This window comes from Pelophylax lessonae, assembly GCF_965119305.1.
Source record: "Pelophylax lessonae genome assembly, chromosome: 9".
NCBI lineage: Eukaryota > Metazoa > Chordata > Amphibia > Anura > Ranidae > Pelophylax > Pelophylax lessonae.
This window is the reverse complement of record NC_138776.1, coordinates 87126503-87146572: the sequence shown is the minus strand read 5'-3', so window position 1 is coordinate 87146572 and position 20070 is coordinate 87126503. Positions and strand designations below refer to the sequence as shown.

The 20070-nt window shown below is 39.9% G+C and overlaps 1 protein-coding gene across 4 annotated transcripts in view; it reads left to right on the top strand.

Moving 5' to 3' along the window:
- Positions 1–20070, top strand: part of BLNK (B cell linker) — a 359493-nt gene that overhangs the window by 110285 nt on the left and 229138 nt on the right. For all 4 annotated transcript variants that reach the window (XM_082267605.1, XM_082267606.1, XM_082267607.1 and 1 more), the window contains exon 3: positions 486–532. In XM_082267605.1, coding sequence (XP_082123731.1) covers positions 486–532 — 47 coding nt within the window. The remainder of the gene's footprint in view (positions 1–485; positions 533–20070) is intronic.

Below are 20070 nucleotides of genomic sequence, written 5' to 3'. Positions count from 1 at the left end.
TCCTCCCTCCTTGGATAACATAGTCCTCTTTTCTTTCAGGAAAATCTAATTATTGTCTGTGCTGGCCAGGCTCCTCCACCCCCTAACCTCACTTGCCTGCATAACATTTTATGTTCCTGCCAAAGGAGGTGAGAAGGGTGAGTGACAGCTCTGCATCTGCTAGGGTGGTTGAATCGCATGCAAGATGGTGGTGCCCAGCAGCAGTCCCAGGGCTTTTGGATGTCTACACAAGGGATGCTCTTACAGTTGAATACATAAAATATGTTAAATTAACATATAATTCTTAAAACTGTTATTGTTATGAATGGTCTGGCGACAGGGTCTCTTTAAAATAGTGGGATGGACTGGCGTACTACAACTATGCCTACATGATAGAAGAACCTCGGAATTTGTAGACTTTGCTGCTGAATGAATTTTAGTGTCCTTCTTTATTGTGCACATTTTCATGTACATTGGATTTATGATTTATTCTTATATTTTTACAGAACATGACTGATTATGAACTGAATAAATTCAACATTCTTTATCAACCGTAAGTCAGTTGAAGTTTATTGTGATCTGTTACAACCTGATAAACGGTTATCTTTATGAATAGCTGTGTATTGTACTTGTGCTGAATATATGTGTGAAGATGCCATCTGCAAATTGCAAAAGTTGGGCAGTCTGTGGCCATGTGTCCTCCCAGGAGATTTCAGCCCTGAGGGCTGCCCAGAATGCCTACATTAAAATTCAGGGGGGGGCCTTCCTGGGCCACATTGGAAGAAGAGAAATTGTCATGGGTCATACATAATATGCACTAACAATAACCGATGAGCCAAAAAATCAGGCAGATCACAAGTTAATAATCACCGATATAGATAATGTACCTAAGAAATACAACTTTTCTTTTTTTTTTTTTTATATCTTTATCTTAAAAGTAAAAGAAGGCAACATAAAACTAGTGCAATATTTGGCACTGTTTTTTAACCACTTGCCGACTGCCTAACGACAATTTACGTCGGCAGTCAGCCCCTCACAGGCAAAGTGACGTAGATCTACGTCACTAGCCTGTGAGGGTCTAGGGAGCGAGCGCGCGCCGCCGGAGGCGCGCTCCCGCTCCTGCGTGGTCACGGACCCCCCCGCGCGTGTGACCGGCGGACCCGATGTCCGCCAGTCACTCTACGATCACCGCTGCAGAGGGAGAAAGTCAGGCGGCTAGTGTAAACAAGCCGCCTGTCATTCTCCCCTGTGTAGAAACTGTGATCACACGTTTCTACTATGTAGGACCGTTGATCACTGTTTCTACAGCTCAACAGATAGACAATCACAGTTAGAATCACGCCCCTAGGTACACACACAGCCCCTCCCTCTCAAATAAAGTTAACCCCTTCACTACCAGTGTCATTTTGCAGTAACAGTGCATATGTATAGCACTGATTACTGCAGTAATGTCACTGGTAACCCCAAAAGTGTCAAAAATGTCAGTCAAGGGTCCGATCTGTCCGCCGCAATGTCGCAGTACCGCAAAAGAAATCGCAGATCGCCGCCATTACGCGTTAAAAAAAAACAACAAAAATGACAAAAATCTTTCCCTTTGTTAGTGAACGCGATAACTTTTGCGCAAACCAATCAAAATACGCTTTTTGCGATTTTTTTTACCAAACATAGGTAGCATAAAACAAATGGGCCGAAAATGTTAAAAAATTTAGATTTTTACATTTTTTTGGGGGGAATTTCATATAAAAAAATGTGAAAAATATTGCTATTTTTGCAAAAATGACGCTCTTTTTTTGTTTATAGCGCATGATCAAAAAATCGCACAGGTGATCAAATACCACCAAAAGAAAGCTCTGTTTGTGGGAAAAAAGGATGTCAAATTCGTTTAGGTACAGCGTCGTACGACCGCGCAATTGTCCGTTAAAGTCACGCAGTGCCGAATCGCAAAATACCCCCTGGTCAGGAAGGGGGTAAAATCTTCCGAGGCTTAAGTGGTTAATAACACATCAATATCTGCTTCGATGGATGTAGTAGCAATTTTCAATGAATTCCCAACGTGCTCATCAGATATTTTTGTTCTAATTTTGCCATTTGTGTGCTTCATCCTTGAAAATGGTTGTTCACAAATACAGCTGCTGCCGAAAACTGATGACATGAATAAGGCGTGATTGTGAAGACTGATAGATTTTTCTTTGGGAAGATAAAAGTCAAGCAAAGAAACACTGTCAAATTTTTCTTCGGCAGCATGTGTTCACTAAGTGTAAATGCATTTTTACAACAAAATTCCCCCCCAAAAAAATCAACATTTTAAAGTAAGTTTGCGATTTTGTGTTGGGCCGCACTCATAGCCGTCTTGGGCTGCAGGTTGGACACTCCTGTTTTAATTCTTTATTGAAAGGTGAGATATTAGTTTATATTGTGTCAAGGGTCCCCAACTCACCTGTCACCAGTGCCTGGTCCAAGACCAAACCAAAGTTAGATTTCTCGCCTTAAAAATGCAGATTGATGGTACTCGGTGTGTAGTGTGCTGTTTTTCTGGAATCCTCTAGGTGCTAGCTGTTTATTAATAGCAATTTAATGTTTTGTGAAAAAATCTTACTATGTATTTTTAAAAGTTAACTGTAAGGCCCCTTTCACACTTAGAGTCCGTTGGCGGACTCCGTTTTTCTCAGTGGGGGACCGATCCGCCGATCCCCCGCTGAGTAGGTGGATGGCAGCTGTGTCTCCGCGCTGTGTGAGCTGTCAGGTCCCCGCTGTTCTCTATGGGGGAATCAGATGAGAACGGACCGCCTGTCCGTTTTCATCCGATCACATCCAATCCACTGGACGGATGGAAAATAGGGTTTCCATCCTTCCAGATTTGACAGACTGGATCAGATCGGATGTCAGCGGACAGGTCTCCGCTGACATCCGCTGCCCCATAGAGATGCATGGGGCATCCGTTCAGATTCGCCTGAAAAACTGACAGGCGGATCTGAATGGTCCCCTAGTATGAAAGGGGCCTAAAGGTTGCAGCCAATAATTATAACAATAAACTGTAAAAAAAAGTTTGTGATGTTTTCCATCTACGGTACCATTTATATTAAAACCAATGTTGAAGCCACTGTCTCTATTAACCATCAGCGAACTATTGCTTTCGTGACAGTCCAGCATCTAAATCTTACATTTCAGTGACGCAATATAATTAAAGTGTCCTTATATCCATGTGAAATAATTTGCTCCTAAAGAGCAATGTCAGCGCATGAGGTCCAGTATTAAACACTAGAGAAAAAGGCCAGCAATAAGAGGATGTTAAAGAATTAAACCATATTTTTAAAGCTCTTGACATGATTCACTGTCCTGAATCCTGTCAATTATTCAAGTACATCTAAAGCTCAAAGCTAACAAAGTAGACTTTTATTTTTTCATTGTATTATTTTTCATTGCCTGTGGTATTTTTTACTTCAAGAATAAAAAGTTTCAGGATCAAAATGCTTGGAGATGTTTGATATGTGTGCTTTGTAGCACACTTATTCAAGTTCAAAGTAAGCTTAATCTAAGTGATTGTCCATTAGGACCTGGTGAAGGAACACAGATAGACCCAATATCTACAGGCAACCAGCCTTACCTAGGTGAGCCATCTCATTTATAGGATCAACAATGGTCAGGAAAGTCACTCTAGCTAAATATTCTCACAGCATCATTAGCATTTAAACCTTAGAAAAGAAACTTTAATAGATACAAGAATCCAAATCCACAACTTAAAGGGTGGGGCAGCAAATTGAATTGAAACCATTTTAATGGGATCTGAAAAACCTTGAAAAGTGAAGATCTGCTTTGTTATGTTTAAATATTTAGATACGTTAATTGTGCCTAAGTAGGACCTTAAAAAAATACTTTTTTTCTTTATTATCTCCTGAAAAATTGAAGAGCATTTCCTTTTTGTAAGGGTGCCAACACACTTCTGTACCTATAAATAACAATAAGTGCAGTGATAATTATTAATAACACCCGTGATTTGATTTACATCAAATCACAAAGGTTGGAAATTCTTGAAGAAAAAACTGTGTCAAAATTATCAAATTAGGATATCAGTGATACCTCTTACCACCATGTCTATTGTGAATATACATGTATAAGTGATAATAATGAGACAAATGGATAACCTCAAAAATTGTGAAAAGTAAACTAAATAACACCACAAAGCAAAATAAATGTGCTATATCATCACAAAAAATAGAAAATTGTGCAGTCCATAAATTTGAAAGTCCAAATAAGTATGTGAAGCACAATTTTCAAATCTTTATCCAAGTGGATACTGGATGATTCCAAAACCCAAGGTAAAAAATAACCACAGTGAAAGATTTCACCACCAACAACAAAACGAGGGGCTTACCTGAACAAGTGGACCCAATTGGCTAATGCCTAATGGATCAATGAGAACAGTGGTGTATAAACACCCTATAAGGGGAAAAGGTGTTGTCTCTCCCACCACTAGCCACTTAACTCTTCTTAGAGAATTTTCTAAGTAGATGAAATGCGTTGGATCAAGACTTCTCCATGCCATTGCATACTTATGCTGGTTATTACTGTCTGAAAGTGTTTTTTTTTTTATCCACTGTAATGTAAGTGTTATTAACCTTTAATAAACCTTTTACTGTATGGTTTTACACTATGGGGAGGTTTCTTGTTTTCCCTATTTGGATGCTGTATCTATTAAGCGTTACAAGAGAAGAAGGGATCCAGGTTTTATTGGGATGCTGGTCAACCCCTACTGAATCGTACAATTGAAGGTGGAGGTCAAGCTTCCCTTTTGATCAACCAAGGAGAATTGTGTGGTGAGTGGTGGGAAAGACAACACCCCTTCCCTTTATAGGTGTTTATACACCCCTGCTCTCATTGATCCATTAGGCATATTCCAATTGGGTCCACTTGTTCCGGTAAGCCCCTCGTTTTGTTGGTGGTGGTGAAATATTTCACTGTGGTGATTTTTTACCGTGGGTTTTGGAATCATCCGGTATCCACTTGGATCAAATTGTGTTTCACATACTTATTTGGACTTTTAAATGTATGGACTGCACAGTTTTCTATTTTATGTGATGATATAGCATATTTATTTTGTTTTGTGGTGTTATTTAGTTCACTTTTCACAATTCTCTGAGGTTATTCATTTGTCTCATTATTATCACTTCTACATGTATATTCACAATATATATGGTGGTAAGAGGTATCACTGATATCCTAATTTGATCATTTTGACACTGTTTATTCTTCAAGAATTTCCAACCTTTGTGATTTGATTTGCATCAAATCACGAGTGTTAATAATAATTAGTGCTGCACTTATGTATTTGTATAAACATTTCGTCCTTTATGGTCCTGGCTGCTTTCTAACAAAGTTTTTTTGGGACATTAGCACGGTATCCCCCTCTTATTACATTTCTGTACCTACAGATTCATGACTGTATATCTGCAGTGTTACTCTAATGCACTGCTGCCTCTGACTGGTAATCTCACCAGGTTTGGAATAAGATTTGGTGATGTCACTACCATGCAGATCAGGGTTCTCCTTGCTAAAAGCTCTGACATAAGGAAGTGAAATTTTGCCTCTACCAAGATGGCCACTTCCACAGTGAGGAACAAGTCATGGTAAGTCAGTAATGGGGTAAAAATCAGCTGCAGGGAGACCACTGGCAATACTTGTGTGACTAGTCCTTTGACTACAGCTTCCAGAGTCCAGTTCCTCTTTTAATTCATAAAGTGGGTCCACTAATAGCTGAGTAAGAAAACATCAAATTATAGGCAGGACCAGAGTCAGGAACAAGTCAAGGTCAGCAATGTGCAGGCAGCGAGATACAAAATCCACAGGCAGAATCTTGGTTAGAAATCCAACCCAAGGTTGGTAACGGAGATGGACAACAAACATTGACAGGCAAGGGTAAACTGAAAGCAGGTCAGGTAGAATAACAAGGTTAGAATCCAGAATAGTAGTAGTAACAGGAAATATGGAGCCCATGCTGAATGAAAAGCTGAAAGAGAGCTGATGATAACATATCTAAATAGCTGTAATATGTTTATGAAAGGCATATTAAAATGCAAGCATTTATGCTTGTAATAAGGAACAACTACAAGACATTCAGTGATAAAACAAATCTATATTGCACACTTGTGGAATTGGTAGCAGTTTTAGATAATGAGTACTGTGTGTCTGAGCTGTTCAGGACCCAAAGCTGGTATCTATAATTCTGAAATGAATTAAAACACAGGATGTAGTCTGGCTGTAACATTCATTTATGTTTCTGGTCAGTGGCAGAATACAGCAAGTTCCAGTTGTAGGAACTAAGTAGATAACTGAAAATCTCTTCATATACCCTTCATAGGTAAACTGTACTATTCACTTAAAGTGCATACAGCTTTTAGAGGAATTTTATTATCTGCTCTGTATATATACTGATCTATTCTGCTCTAGACTTACTTTATACAAAGAAGAATCACGCTTATAAACAATTTTTCAGTAATGAGATGTAAAAACATGTCCATCACCTAAAACATATGACAATAGATGCTGTTATGATTGGGCTTAAAGCCCTGGTGCCCAACCTGTGGCCCTTTGTTGTTTTCAGTGTGGCCCTTGAACCTAATAGTCAGCAGTAGGAGTTTTGATTGTTAATGGGTCTGTAATATCCATGGTCATTACCAGTTGCATGTAACATGTCCACAGTCTCTCGTAGCTTGTCTCCAGTCTCCAAAAAACTCCTGTAGCACAGTCTATCACTATCTCCTTTTGTAAATCTTCAGTCTTTGACAGTCTTTTGTAGCAATACATACGATAAATATTGTATGCGGCTCTCTGATGATATCAGGGGCGGAATTTGAGGCCCCAAAAATCTTGTACATTGACAACAATTGGCTTAAAGAGTAAATTTAGAGGGTTTTAATAGGATGATTTTAATAAACATTGTTGTAGATACCTACATGTTTCTGCTCTAAAGAAATAACTGTTTGTTCCATTATGTTTTTTGGATACTGATTCTGAATGGGAGTGACTAATTCATTGTAAGCAGCTGATGTATTTTCAGGATTCTGATGAGAAAAGTTTCATTGTCTGCATCCCTGATTAACTCTTTGGGAGTATCTCACTAAAAATTACATTTTTGTTGAAAAGGATGCCTAAAATCTGACTTGTATCTTAGTGAAGAGTTCTCCACACCTACAGGAAATTACATGGGATCGCAGGCTGCATATCCCTCTTCCCCTCAACTTACCCAAACAGAAAACACTAGAAACCAAATATGGCTTGAATAATGGCTGTGACACTTTTATTGGTATAATTGAATTACAGATAATTTATTAATCAAATTTACCTATACGTAAAATAATTAATAACTTTTAGGAAATCCAGCCATAGGACTCGAGCAGTCCCCTCTTGATCCAGGGGGGGACAAACCACATAAGCTGCCTGTGACAGGGGGGGGGGGGGGGATTAATGTCTATTGTCAGACTAACAGTATGAAGCCCAGGTGTTAGCAGCATTATATACTTGCCAGGTAAGCCCTGGAACATTCTGTGTGGTCACATGCTTCACCTGACCATTCAGGTAACACCCGCACAGGTAGCTCAAAAATTTAAAGAAACAGTAACTTAAAATTACACATCCATTAAAACTACTATATTTAAATGAACCAGGGCGGGGGGCGGCCACAAACACATGCACATGGGCACAAATAATTTGTTCCCCTTTATGCAATGGGATTGTAGGCCGCATACCCCTCCTCCCCCCCAACTTACCCAAACAGAAAACACTAGGAACCAAATATGACTTGAATAATGGCCGTGGCACTTTTATTGGTATAATTGAATTACAGATGATTTATTCATCAAATTTAACCGTACATAAAATGATGAATAACTTTTAGGAAATCCGGCTCAGTCATAGGACTCGAGCAAAAATCAAACTTAGAAATGAAAATCCCCCCCCCCCCCCCAGCCGATCCTGTTGCAAACAGGATTGGCCTACCCAACAGCGCAGGCCATTTCCACACAGGATTAAAGACCCAGATTGAATGGATCAAGCCCCACGTCAGATAAATGAATGGAGTCGTATCTATACAAATTGAGGAGACCACCCTCTAGTTCAATGTGGCAATAAGACAAGCCACCAATAGATGGCATGAATTTTTCAAGAGATCTATTGATCTGCCTTATTACCCCTTCAAAAGACCTCAACTGAGGTGAGGAGACCCAAAGGAGGTGGGGAATTATCTAAAAAAAAAAAAAATATATATAAAAATGGAAAAGAAAGCCTAAAGCTTTGAAAATCACAATCGATCATAAATATTAAGTCTAGGGATTTCATATGTCCAATATCATTGCCACCAGCATGGACTACAATTACCGAAGGAGGAGGCCAGTTCATACAGAGCTGAGCAAGATGAAAAGATAACAAGAGGGGGTGTGGGAGTTGGATAGGTTTGAAAAAGTGCTGGGTCGTTTTAAACCCTCATCCCTTTAGCTAGTATAAAGCATATATATGGACAATATCCCCCAGATTGGGACTATGACGGGTAACGACACAGGTAGGTATAACCAAAGGAAATGGTTTATTGATAATAAACACAATAAAATATATATATACAGTAATTGGCAAGAGGGCCAAAAATATTACACAATTGCACAATTTTGAAAGAAAACGTTAAAAATTGGGCGACTCTTTATATTGGTAGATCCAATGATCATTTAGACATGGAGGAACCTGTAATGTGGTTTTGAAGACCCTACGCGTTTCAATGATACTCTTCTTCAGGGGTATTTTTAAACCTTGGTTCCAATTGACTGTTTATAACTATTTTACACTGTTCTATAAAAACAGAAACAAAATTGTTAATTTTATATCATGGTACAACTTCTAGTTATATATCATTTGTTTTTCATTGTATATTATTCACCATATCTCATCATACACATACCATGTCTTTTTTTGTCATTCGATCTGTAAAGAGTCGTCTTTAAAAACTTGATCGTTTTGGCATTCTCCAGGATCACATGCTAGGAGGTGTATACGGGGGTTTGTACTGAGGATTCAGATCATTCCTACTCAATCCAAAAAGGGAAGAGAGAGATGGGTGAATCAGTACTGGATAAGGAGCCGAGATAGGGACAGAGACGTAGGACAGAAGCACTGAGTCACTACACGGGGTCCATACCCAAAAAAACACCAGCTTATTCAGTCCGCCATTCTAGAAATATATAGATATAATCTTGCAGGGTATAAATTGTTCCCTTTGATATATAACTTTATATTCCAAATAGATGTTTCCTCTGTCTCTTTGGAAACTATATGGCCATTGAAAATACCTTGCAAGTGTGATTGTTTGACCTGTCCTACCCTCCAAAGCCTCCTTTCTTGATAATACACCTCTATAAGGTAGGTATCCCTTTGAGAGCACGAATGTCTTTTGCAAAGGGAACAATTTATACCCTGCAAGATTATATCTATCTGGTTTTATTTTAGAACTCACATTCCTATTACAATGTTTAAATGACTACCCAATACCCAGGGATATGTAAACCTAAAATCCCACAAACCCGACTTAAACATAAATATGTTAAGAGATATATCTCTTCATACTGTTATTCTCTAACTAAGAAAGCATGTTACCAACAAATAAGAATACAACATTTATATTTTCTAACTTAATCTTTCTAGAATGGCGGACTGAATAAGCTGGTGTTTTTTTGGGTATGGACCCCGTGTAGTGACTCAGTGCTTCTGTCCTACGTCTCTGTCCCTATCTCGGCTCCTTATCCAGTACTGATTCACCCATCTCTCTCTTCCCTTTTTGGATTGAGTAGGAATGATCTGAATCCTCAGTACAAACCCCCGTATACACCTCCTAGCATGTGATCCTGGAGAATGCCAAAACGATCAAGTTTTTAAAGACGACTCTTTACAGATCGAATGACAAAAAAAAGACATGGTATGTGTATGATGAGATATGGTGAATAATATACAATGAAAAACAAATGATATATAACTAGAAGTTGTACCATGATATAAAATTAACAATTTTGTTTCTGTTTTTATAGAACAGTGTAAAATAGTTATAAACAGTCAATTGGAACCAAGGTTTAAAAATACCCCTGAAGAAGAGTATCATTGAAACGCGTAGGGTCTTCAAAACCACATTACAGGTTCCTCCATGTCTAAATGATCATTGGATCTACCAATATAAAGAGTCGCCCAATTTTTAACGTTTTCTTTCAAAATTGTGCAATTGTGTAATATTTTTGGCCCTCTTGCCAATTACTGTAAGATGAAAAGATAGATGGCTCCAACACAAATCTTTAATAACTTTGCAAAATATTGAAAATTAGTAATTGGGAAGTGAAAGATTTTCCGTATAGCAACACTGAGATGCTCACCTACGTGCCCAGAAAACAAAGGAATGGCCAACAATCCCCGTGACCAAGTTTGAACCTGAGAAAATCAAATAGAGAGGTTAGGGTGATCATAAACATTAAATCTATCTAATTCCCACCTACCTAGTCTTTTTTATTATTGTATCGTGTAGGCCCATTCTAGCCGCTTCTGTGGCAGCACCAATGCGAAAAGAATGGGTCGCAAACTGAACATCAGACAGACCAATAACACAAACATTTTTTAAAATACAGAGAACTGGAATTTGGTAAGAGGGAGACCTCCTAAATGGATCAGAAAATGTACGGCCAAGCTAGGCCTAGCAGCCAGAAAGCTGGCAATGACTACTGCGGGGCAAATCACGGGGTCACCCCCAGGGATAAAGATGAATCCAACAACCTCTGCCCATCTGATCCTTCTTAGATTGGTGAATAAATAAACAGATACCAGTATCAGAGGAAATAACATCCTCCCCTCTTAGCCCAGAAGTACCTGATTTTTTTAAAGGGACTAATTCCGACACTCTAAGTGCAGCAAAAAATGCTAAACAAAAAGCTGCTTTAAAAAGCAATTCCTCAAACTGGTCGTGGCATACCTGCCGAGTATTTCAAAGGAAATGGGAATGCGCTTATTAGGAGCATAATTGCATTTTCTATAGCCTTTCAAGGCTTGCTTCACTGAAAAGAATGTATTACTGGAGTTAAGCTATGAAGTTTGAAAAAGAAAGAGATCCCAGCAAGGATTTTCATTATTTGACTATGGGACAAGCGTTTGTGCATTACTAAGCACAAAAAGGTCAAAATGGCACTCTCAGAGTGAGAGTAACAATGAACGTTAAAATTCCTGAAGGACATTAACCACCTATTCCAGGCGGCCGAATAGTCAGATCATATATGAGGCAAAATAGAGTTCTTGATTGCATTAGCCAACGTATCTATATTGGATCCCATAGATGGTCCGGGCAAACACATCCCTCTCGGTCCGCTTAAGGAAGAAGCTGATGAAAACGTGAAATATGAAAACGGGATAAAGCATCCGCAATCAAGTTAGATTTGCCTGCAATGTATTGAACCTTAACCCAAATGTTATTTTTAACAAAGCAATACAAAGTAATAAATAAGCTTTATAACAAACAATGATTGTGAAGATAGGCAGTTTTTTGGCAAAAAGTACATCTTTATTACCGGTAAGAGCTCTTACAAAACAATGTTCTTCATTGCTTTTTCAGCAACCCAAGAGTTGGGTCAAGAGCCGCAAAGCCAATGGGTGCGCCATATGGGAGCAAACACTTTTGAGTCAGCCACTTCTGTGGAAAGCTCTAAATCTGCAGCAAAAACAAAGTAATCTTGAAAAAATTATCTGCCATTGTATTGGTCAAAGAATTGGAACCACTTCGATAAATCTTCTTTAAGATCCTTAGAAAAGCAAGTATGCGAGAAAGGTGATTTTAGCCTGGCCGTGGCTAAAGACAGTCGACAGAAAAATATTCGGCCTACCGGCATAACTCTAGAGGCAAAAGCTAAGAGGCCCAACAGGGATTGAAGATCCTTGAGCAAAACCTTACGCCTGCGAAGCATGATAAAAATGGAAGATTTAAATCTAGCAATTTTAGCATCTGGAAGTCTGAACTCCAGAGCTAAAGTATCTACAGTGATGCCTAGGAAGTCAAGAGAAGCGGACGACATAATAGTGTTCTCGGCCTCTAGAGGGATGCCAAAATATTCAGTGATGTTTATAAACAGTTTTAAAAGATAAAGACAGAGAGGAGAATCAGCTGGATCCACGAAAAGGAAATCCTTGAGATAGCGTATGATGCTGTCACAACCACATTCAACAGCAAAAACCCATTGTAAGAAGGAAGGAAAAGACTCAAAATAAGGGCAAGATAAAGAACACCCCATTAGCAGACACATATCAAAGAAGTAGAGGTCCTCAAAACACAAAAACCGAGGGAGTTAAAGGAGAAATAGGCAGCATTTTAAAAGCAGATTTAATGTCTTGTTGTACAACAGCAGTGGCGTTTCAAACGTCACTGCACTTGAAAAAAGAGCACGCACGCCTGGAGAGGCTCCTGCGCATGCTCTGAAATACGTCGTGCCATTGGCTGCTGAACTTGTAACGTCATGCAGGTGTCTCTGCATCCTAGCATCTGAAGAGTGGAGAAGTATCCGGAAGCTGCCGGCCATCCAGCCAGAAGGAGCTTCGGCTTACCACGCTTCCCCTCCTGCACTATCTCCTGCACTACCATCGTGGAGTCACATTACCTGGATGCAGACTTCCCTGTCTCGGCAGACAACCATTCAGATGCACCTGTTTTATTGTGGTTTATTAAACTGATTACACTTAGAGGCGCTCCGCTCTTTGTCTTTATCCCTGCATTACAGAGTTAACTTCTCTCTGCAGCAGAGGTGGCTGTGGGTGTCATCCATTTCCCCATTTTATCTATACCATTCCCTGACTATGCATGAACTCTAACATAGTTACATAGTTACATAGTTACATAGTGAGGTTGAAAAAAGACATCAGTCCATCCAGTTCAACCTATGATACGTGTGTGTGTGTGTTTGCTTTTAACCGTACATTGTATACCCCTGTATGTTGTGGTCTTTAAGGTGTCCATCTAATAGTTTTTTGAAACTATCAATGCTCCCTGCTGATACGACTGCTTGTGGAAGAGAATTCCACATCCTTACCGTTCTTACAGTGAAGAACCCCTTACGCACTTTAAGGTTAAACCGCCTTTCCTCTAGTTTTAGTGAGTGGCCACGTGTCTTATTGTATCTCCTTTCTCTGAATAGTTTGTTCCTTATGCTCGGGTCACCAGTACAGTATTTGTACATTGATATCATATCCCCCCTCAATCGTCTTTTCTCCAGAGAGAAAAGGTTCAGTGCTTGTAGTCTTTCCTCATAGCTGATGTCCTCCATTCCCCTAATTATTTTTGTTGCCCTTCTCTGGACTTTCTCCAATTCCAGCACATCCTTCCTGAGGACCGATGCCCAGAACTGGACAGCATACTCCAGATGTGGCCGGACCAGAGTCTTGTAGAGTGGGAGAATAATCTCTTTATTTCTGGAGTGAATCCCCTTTTTTATACATCCCAGTATTCTGTTGGCTTTGCTTGCGGCGGCTTGGCATTGCATGCCACTGCCAAGCTTGTTGTCTACCAGTACCCCCAAGTCCTTTTCCATCCTAGACTCACCCAGAGGTTCCCCCCCTAGTGAGTAGCTTGCTTTCTGGTTTCTGGTAACCCCTTTGATGCTATGTAGGTATGTGGTATGCGCCAACTTTTACCTTGTTTGTTTCCGTCTTCCTCCTGCTGACGACACAAATCCTCCTCTTCAGCCGCCGGAGATGCTTGGCGCTCCCCGGCACGACTGCACCAGAGGCTGCAGGGGGTAGCTGGTCTTCTGGGTGGAGAGGATCCTGCTGATCGCCTGAGGTTCCTGGCAGCCTGGATGGATTTTTGCCGCACTCCCCAAGCTGTCCATCTTGATCCGCCATGGCCAGACAGCAGGGAATCCAGTCTTCACCCCCCTGCGCTCTCCTCTCACTCCAGGAGTCTTCTCAACAAAGTCTTCATGGCGGACCCACAGGATCAATGTCCAGTGTCCATCCAACAACACAAAGCCCAGGTGTTAGCAGCCCTAAATACCCGCCAGGTACAGTGCCTTGCGAAAGTATTCGGCCCCCTTGAACTTTGCGACCTTTTGCCACATTTCAGGCTTCAAATATATAGTTTATTTGTGAACCATTCCATTGTAGGTTTTGCTTTATGTTTTGGATCATTGTCTTGTTGGAAGACAAATCTCCATCCCAGTCTCAGATCTTTTGCAGACTCCATCAGGTTTTCTTCCAGAATGGTCCTATATTTGGCTCCATCCATCTTCTCATCAATTTTAACCATCTTCCCTGTCCCTGCTGAAGAAAAGCAGGCCCAAACCAGGATGCTGCCACCGCCATGTTTGACAGTGGGGATGGTGTGTTCAGGGTGATGAGCTATGTTGCTTTTACACCAAACATAACGCTTTACATTGTTGCCAAAAAGTTTGATTTTGGTTTCATCTGACCAGAGCACCTTCTTCCACATGTTTGGTGTGTCTCCCAGGTGGCTTGTGGCAAACTTTAAACGACACTTTTTATGGATATCTTTAAGAAATGGCTTTCTTCTTGCCACTCTTCCATAAAGGCCAGATTTGTGCTGTATACAACTGATTGTTGTCCTATGGACAGAGTCTCCCACCTCAGCTGTAGATCTCTGCAGTTCATCCAGAGTGATCATGGGCCTCTTGGCTGCATCTCTGATCAGTCTTCTCCTTGTATGAGCTGAAAGTTTAGAGGGACGGCCAGGTCTTCGTAGATTTGCAGTGGTCTGATACTCCTTCCATTTCAATATTATCGCTTGCACAGTGCTCTTTGGGATGTTTTAAGCTTGGGAAATCTTTTTGTATCCAAATCCAGCTTTAAACTTCTCCACAACAGTATCTCGGACCTGCCTGGTGTGTTTCTTGTTCTTCATGATGCTCTCTGCGCTTTAAACGAACCTCTGAGACTATCACAGTGCAGGTGCAATTATACGGAGACTTGATTACACACAGGTGGATTCTATTTATTATCATTAGTCATTTAGGTCAACATTGGATCATTCAGAGATCCTCACTGAACTTCTGGAGAGAGTTTGCTGCACTGAAAGTAAAGGGGCTAAATAATTTTGCACGCCCAATTTTTGAGTTTTTTATTTGTTAACAAAGTTTGAAATATCCAATAAATTTTGTTCAACTTCATGATTGTGTCCCACTTGTTGTTGATTCTTCACAAAAAATTACAGTTTTATATCTTTATGTTTGAAGCCTAAAATGTGGAAAAAGGTTGAAAGTTCAAGGGGGCCGAATATTTTTGCAAGGCACTGTAAGCTCTTGAACATTCTGTGTGGTCGCATGCTTCACCTAACCATTTAGGTAACACCTGCACAGGTAGCTCAAAAATTTAAGGAGACCGTAACTTCAAATTACACATACATTCAAACTATTATATTTAAATGAACCAAGGCAGGGGAGGGGGGAGTAGCCCGCAAACCCAGGCAACTGGGCCACAAATAAATTGCGCCCCCTATGCCATTCTCTAGGCATTCTGTACACGGGAAACCTTTAAGTTGCCATATCGCATTGAATTTTGCAGAAAACAGCGCTGCAGTATGAAAAGGTATTTTTAATAACATTAAATTACAGTATGCTATGTGAAGCAATTGTATATGCTATATTTTTTCCATGAAAGTGGAGTTACCCTTTTTAGCTGACCATGAGCTGAGACAGCCAATCACAGATCCAGGACGTTTTGAAGGTCCCCAATTTGGATTATTAGGCAATTGGGGTGCAGGGCCATATTTATCTTTAACCCTATATTAGGTGCTTATGAATGTGCTCTTTTATATATGGGCTCACCAATATGTCACCATATCATTAAAATTAAAACTATGATTTACTATTTATTGTGGAGTATTGTTTGATCCATAAACAGAGTGCATACATTCTGTCATTCTACAACATGTAAAGGATAAAAAGATGGCTTCATTTTATAAAAGAAAGTCCTGCGTCATATTTAAATAAACCATGCAGAACTTTCATTACTATTCCTAACATGTACGACAAACTCACAAATTTGTTATTTATGACACTTTATTGCATTGTCGCTATGGCTGTGACTAATTCATTAAAAATGACAGCTAAATTAATATTAAAAAAACTGGAGGCAAATAAAACGAATGTGATATGGATCTTATTTACATCCACCAACCCCCCCCCCCCCCCCCCACAAACACACACACACACACACTCCCTCACCTTGCCTGCTACGACACCAGCATCTTAGCAACCAATGACATGGGTCTTTTTTTCTCAGCCTCCTCCAAATATCCAAATCCCTTTGTTTTGTTGCTGTGATAGGACTTCCTGTTAGAGGGTAGCTGTGCTTAATCTTCATGGTCCCAGTGCCTTGAAAAAGTATTCATACCCCTTGACATTTTCCACATTTTGTCATGTTGCAACCAAAAACGTAAATGTATTTTATTGGGTATTTATGTGATAGGCCAACACAAGTGGCACATAAGGAAGTGGAAGGAAAATGATAATTGTTTTTCAACATTTTTTACAAATAAATATCTGAAAAGTATGGCATGCATTTGTATTCAGCCCCCTTTAGGCCAGCCATACATGGGTCGAATTTCAAATGAATCTTCTTTCGAAAATCTTATCTAAGAATTTTCTATAGAAATTCGCACCATTAGTGGGCCGCAGCAAAAGTTGATTTTCGCACGGACATCGAATTTGAGTGATCCCATGTTGGACATTTTTTGAAAACAAACAATTTTCTAATGAATTATGAGAGAAACATGTGAGAAATATAATCAAAAAAAAGAAATGCGCATGAGTGCAAAAAAAAAAAATTCCCGAAAAGAAAGGAAGATTTCCGGCCACAAAAATTATTTTCTGTAGCAATATAAGGTGAAAATAAAGGTTTGGTTGGTCGAATTTTGAAATCAATGGTAGCACCATTGAATCACAAAATGCACAAAATTTCTGATTTTCTAAAGAAAATTCTTTCAAAATTCGACCCATGTATTTCCAGCCTAAAATTTGGTGGAACCAATTGCCTTCAGAAGTCACCTAATTAGTAAAAAGAGTCCACCTGTGTGTAATTTATTCTCAGTATAAATACAGCTGTGGTAAGACTAAGGCTGGCCATACACTATACAATTTTCTTGTTCAACTTTCCTTTCGATTTACCAAAACCATGTAATATAGGGTCAAACCTAAACACTTTCAATTTGTATGCAGTCAGGCAGGCCCTTGCACTACATAGTTTAAGGTAAATCTAAAGGAAATTGAATAAGAAAATTGTATAGTGTATGGCCAGCCTTAAAAACTTCTGTTCACAGACGCTTTTCATCCAATCTGACAGAGCTTGAGCTATTTTGCATAGAAGAATGGGCAAACATTTCATTCTCTATATGCAAAGCTGGTAGAGACATCCCCAAAAAGACTTGCAGCTGTAATTGCAGCAAAAGGTGGTTCTACAAAGTATTGACTCGGGGGGGCTGAATACAAATGCACGCCACACTTTGCACATATTTATTTGTGAAACATTTTGAAAACCATTTATCATTTTTCTTCCTCTTCACAATTATGTGCCTCTTTGTGTTGGTCTATCACATAAAATCCCAATAAAATAAATTTCCTTTTTTGGTTGTAACGTGACAAAATGTGGAAAATTTTTAAGGGGTATGAATACTTTTTCAAGGCAGTGTAAGAGAGCAGCTACCCTCTCCTCTTTATTCTCAAGATGAACTAGGCACTGTGGACTATGTGATCTGTAGTGTGCATAGAGCAATGCGCATAACAACTAAGGTTGGCCATACATGTTCAATATTCTTGTACAATTTTCTGTTTGATTTACCACAAACCACATAATATGAGATCAAAGCTAAACAACACTTTCACTTGTATCCAATTAGGTAGGCCTTTGTACTAGGGATCGACCGATTTTCGGCAAAGCCGATATATCGAGGGCCAATCTGCACTTTCCTCAATATATCGCAATCAACCCCTGAGGTTACCGATAATGCCGATATTTTGGGAAAGTGCTGTACCGGAGTGATGTCTGCAGCTAGAGGCATCACCCCGGTACCGGCGTCCATGGCCGACGGTCGGCTGTCTTGTAATGACAACCGATGCGGCTTACAAGGAGCGGGAAGGAACGCCCCCTCCTGCCGCCTTCCGCGTCTTGCCCAGGTCTCCCGTCCCACCGGGAGACCCGGGCATCCTACCTGCACGGCCGTCAAAGAGAAAACCCAATCAAAGCCACATTCGGCTCTGATCTGGTCTCCATGTAAAAACCCAGAAGTAATATCATGACATCACTTCCGGGTACTCAGCGCCAAATTTAAAAAAATGACAGCATTCAAAACAGCCAAACTTGGCGTTTTGAATGCTTTTAAGTGCAGAGGAGGGGTTTGGGGTCTTTTAGATCCCCAGATCCCTCCACAACAGTACCTGTAAAAAAAAATATATATATATTGTATCGGCAATAAAAAAAACAATATCGGTCGATCACTACTTTGTACTACATAGTTGAAGGTAAATTTCAAGAAAATTGTAAGAAAATTGTATAATGTATGGCCAGCCTAAGGTGCATTGCTCCTTCTAAGCAGTCAGTATCAAAGCATAAGTTTGGGAGTTCATAGAGGACATCATAAGGAGGCAGAAAGAAATTAATTTTTGAAAAATAGATTCCTGGGCCATTAATGGTCATGAAGGAATTATGTTTGGAGAATAATTATATTTTGTGGGGGATTTACTAAAACTGGAGCATGCAAAAACTGGTGCAGCGCTGCACAGAAACCAACCAGCTTCCAGGTTTTATTGTCAAAGCTTAATTGAAGACGCTGAAGTTTGAAGCGGATTGGCTACCATGCACAGCTGCAACAGATTCGAAATGCACCCGTTTTAGTAAATCCCCCTCATAGTGTCCTTTAACAATGGAATAATGACTATAAAGGGACAGCAAACAGGCAGAAAAACGTCCTAATTTTCTGCTTTGAAAGCCATGTTCATTTGTTGCTAAGGATTTTGATATGCCTCTGACAGACTAGTTAATATTTGACATACAGTTTACAAAAACACATTATAAAGAACAGTTATAAGTTCTAAAAAAAAAAAATGTAACAAATGTACCGTTTTATTGTTTTTCGGCTCCTATAAATCCTGGCAGTTTAGATTTTGCAGTCTGGATATACTGGTAAAATAGTATATAACATTTCTAAATGTTTCTCTTCTACAATCTCTTAATGAGCCAGTAAACATAAATAAAAAGCTTTTAGAGCCGGTTCACACTGAGGCAACACGACTTCTGTGAAGTCACGTGCACCGCTGTGCACCGTGACTTCGGCGCGACTTGCAGGGACTTCACATAATGGAAGTCTATGCAAGTCGCTCCGAGGTCACCCTAAAGTAGTACAGGACCTTTTTTTCTAAGTCGGAGCGACTTGTGTCGCTCCTATTAGAACGGGTCCTGTACTACTCAATGGAACGCGACCGACCGCGACTTGTCAGGCTGACAAGTCGCCTGACAAGTCACGGCAGTGTGAATGGGCTCTTACTATCAAAAAGAAAATTTGAAAACATTCATATGTACTGACAATAATATGTGACAGAACTGGATATTAAGACTTCTGAGGAGTCCACTGTTTCTCTCATTTTCACCAGCTCCTCAGGGAAATGTCAGAATTGCAAGTCTGCAAGGCCAAGCCTTCAAGCCCAACTCGCAAAAAATCTAAAAATCCACTTGTGTATTACCCCCACCCCCAACTTCAAGGGTTAATTGCTCATTCTGTCAGGTTCTCCAAACTATGCCCCCTCAGTTGTTCATAAACTACCATTTCCATCATGCCTAGTCATGTCTGTGAATGTTTTACAGTGCCTCATGGGACATGTAGTTCCGCAACAGCTGGAGGACTGTAGTTTGGAGATCCCTGGGATTGCAAGAGTGTATGTTTTTTAATTCCTTACATTGGGCTTTACATACCTGACCTCTAGAAGAGTTCTCCCCTTACATGACCAGGCCATTTTTTGCTATTTAGTGCTGTGCTACTTTAACTGGTAATTGTGCAGTCATGCAACACTGTACCCAAACTAAATTTATATA